General features: G+C 53.3%; 1 protein-coding gene across 1 annotated transcript in view; it reads right to left on the reverse strand.

Moving 5' to 3' along the window:
• Positions 1–794: 794 nt before the first annotated feature.
• TACR1 (tachykinin receptor 1) overlaps positions 795–3,242 on the reverse strand; it is a 15,155-nt gene continuing 12,707 nt past the window's right edge. The window contains exons 4-6 of the mRNA XM_010141664.1: positions 2,127–2,277; positions 1,634–1,830; positions 795–1,367 (exon numbers count right to left, since the gene is read on the reverse strand). Coding sequence (XP_010139966.1) covers positions 1,076–1,367; positions 1,634–1,830; positions 2,127–2,277 — 640 coding nt within the window. The 3' untranslated portion in view covers positions 795–1,075. The remainder of the gene's footprint in view (positions 1,368–1,633; positions 1,831–2,126; positions 2,278–3,242) is intronic.

Raw genomic sequence — 3,242 nt, forward strand, 5'->3', positions numbered from 1 at the left:
GTGAACAGCCCCAGTGAGAATCATCCATCGTAACAGGTTTAAAATGTTATCTATAGCCTTGTGCACGTCATAATGTTTTATGCAAACAACAGGGGAATGAAAAGAAAAAGTTTCCCTGATGAAAACAAAATCCAGAAAGTGAAAGTGAATCATTTCAATCCTCCTGAGGGAGAAACGTCTGCAAGATTCTTGTCTCCCTTCAAACCTCGGTGAAACTTTGCTTTTCTGAAGCAAAACCACTCTCGGCATTGCCAGGCTGTGGAAAACACTCCAGTGTGGTCAGTCTCTTCGTCTCCAGACCTCCCAAAACCCACCCCAGAGGCACCACCTCGGATCTTTTCAGAAATCACAATGATTGCTTTTGGCACGTGTGGTCTGGCTCAGGTCAGACACCGCTTTTTGAGAGGTGTGTTTCGATGAGCTGCATGGTGGAGCAGAAAGACCATCGCGTGGAGGGATGCAGGTGCTGGAGGTGAGTGGAGACTGCGCGGAAATGCCTGGATTTGAGCTGAAGCGCCGAAGGCTGGTGGTGCCCCGTGGATGTACGCGGTCCTGAAGCTGAAACCAGCAGTTTTTGTTGGGTTTTGGAAGTGAATAACATTCAACAGGGAGAATGAAATGAAAGATGGGAGGAGGAAAGTGCAGCACTGGTTCATTCTCCTGTGGGGTGGGATGTGGTGGGAGATCCCTGCTGCCCTGCAGAGAGCAGGGGAGCATCTGCCGATGTCCTTGGAGTTTAGTAAAACCAGCGCTGCCTCATTTCTGCATCCCACCCGCCTGGCATGTGGTGGGTGGGACGGGCAGCGAGCAAGGTGGCAGCCAGCCAAACCTCCCTTGTGTTGGGACACGAGCCACAGTGGAGCATGTGAAACTAATCCAAAGCTTCATGCTCTCGGGCTCGCCCAGGAACGGTGAGCGAGCAGCACAGCAAGACATGGTAACTAACAGCATGGAAAGAAGCTGGCACATCACAAACCAGGTGATGACGCTGGGTGGATTGAGCAGCAGAGCGTCCTGGTGAGGGAAGGAGGATGGTGGCACCCTTGTAGGTGGATGGAGGGAGCTGGGGAGTGCCTTAAGTGAGCGTGTTGGAGTAGAAGCTGAAGCTTTCAGAGACCGTTTTGGAGTCGCTGCGAGAAGAACCGTTGGAGGTCATGTCTACGGAGAGACGCTTGGCCTTACTGCTCTCCTCCAGCTCCTCTTCAGCCGTGCCAACGGCCGAGGACACGGTGGTCTCTATCCGGCTGACCTTGTACATGCTGCTCTGTGTCTGCAGGAACCTGGCTGACTTCATTTCCAGGCCCTCGTACTCACCAGCGTTGACAAACGGGCACCACCGAAATGCGTGTTTGAACCCCACGCGAAACCTGGGGGGACAGAAGAGATGGGGTGGGGATGAGAGATGTGGAGATGGCAAAAGGACTCTCCATAGGTACTATCGTCCATCAGACCCATCTGTATCTCCCGCTTCCTTCACAGAATCATGGAATCACACAATTGTTTTGGCTGGTAAGGCCCTTTAAGCATCTCGAGTCCATCTGCTCCCCCAACGCTGCCAGGTCCCCAGTAACCCCTGTCTGTCAGCACCACCTCGACATGTCTAAGTGTTGCACCAAAGTCACTGGAAACCCACCTGTCGTTGAGGCAGCAGTAGATGATGGGGTTGTACATGGTGGAGCTCATGGCCAGCCACATGATGGCCAGGTAGACCTGCTGGATGAACTTCCGCAGGTACCACTCGGGGTTGACGTACTGCAGGGTGAAGTAGATGTGGTAGGGCAGCCAGCACAGCGCGAACGTGCACACCACAATGATCATCATCTTCACCACCTGTGAGGAGAAGAGAGGGCAAGGAAGCAAAGTCACCCATTGGACACCCCACAGGTGGAGCATCACCCTCCAAGGCAAAAAGAGGTGGCTGGCTCTTTCCAAAGACCTTTCCAAGCAGGAACGCGTGGTCAATATCTTGGTTGAACCATGCATGTTCATGGAGGACACTCTCTGCTCCACCAGCACAACCACACAACAAGTCCTGACCCATTTCTGCTCTTAACGAGGTGATTTTGGCCGTGGTTAGCTGGGGTTGGACATGAATTATGGCTCCTGCTGTGCTTGGAGCTCCTTACCTTCCGCTTAGCCGAGACCTGCTCATGGTAGCGGTCAGAGGAGTCGCCGGGTATCTCGCTTGCCCAGAGGGTGATGCTCACCACGGTGTAGGCGCATCCTATCACCAGAAGCGGCAAGAAGTAGATCAGGATGGTCATGCAGAAGTGATACCTGGAACAGATGATGGGTGTTGGGTGCGTCCTCTACCTGTCCAGGCTTCTTCTGAGCTTGAAGGCAAAGTGTCTCACAGGGTCAAAAAGAATTTGGCACAATTCCTGCAGACACGTCACCTGTGGAGCTCGGGCTGGGAGGGATTCCCTACCTTCACCTCGCTAATTTTCTCTGCTGCCAGCCTTTGGCATCCCAACACCCTCCTGGGACGGGCCAGTGAGGAATGTGTCTTGCCTTCATCAGGCAAAGACATTTGAGCTGAGGTGGCCCAGCTCTCACTTCTACTCTATTTACACCCCAAACTAGCCTGGAGATGAGCATGTGCCCGCACCGCACCTTTGACCCGTGGTTCTGCAGGAGCAAACGTGGCCTTTTGGACCCGTAAAACACCAAACACTTTGAAGAGCTCCCCTGCAGGGCCGATGCTGTGTCTTGGGTGAGAGTCCACCAGTTTAGCTGGGCTCAAGGTGTAACCGCAGTCCCCCAAAACACCACCTAAACCTTTGTCATGAGGGTTTAGTAAAACTTTCAGTGGCCGGGTCAGTTCTCTCGTGGAAAGGGGCAGGATCTTTGTGGCTGTTTCTAACTGTGTAAATAAGGCTCAAATCGAATGAGAGGGTCTGGGTGACGCTGTCAGCGCAGGCTGAGGCTGTTCTGTCGTGACGCTGGTGGAGCAGGTTGCAGTAGGATTGCGGTGGGCTCAGTGAAGGGTTTGTGTTAAATAGCTGGTTTAAAAAGGACAAAAAAGAATCTGTCCTTAACAAACAGGATGGGGGATGGTTTGTCCTTGCGGGTTCCTTCCTACCATCAGATCTTGCAAAAACCTCCCTCCTCTGCCGAAAGATGAGCACTGGGAGGGGTGGAAACGCATCCGGTTTGCGCAGTGCCAGCTCACGAAGCCGCCGGGTCTGGAGGTAATTCCCTCCCAACAGCTTCGGGGCTTTGGAGGCATCTTTGGGGGCTTT

The sequence above is a fragment of the Buceros rhinoceros genome, unplaced genomic scaffold (assembly GCF_000710305.1).
Source record: "Buceros rhinoceros silvestris isolate BGI_N320 unplaced genomic scaffold, ASM71030v1 scaffold28868, whole genome shotgun sequence".
In the NCBI taxonomy this organism is placed as follows: domain Eukaryota; kingdom Metazoa; phylum Chordata; class Aves; order Bucerotiformes; family Bucerotidae; genus Buceros; species Buceros rhinoceros.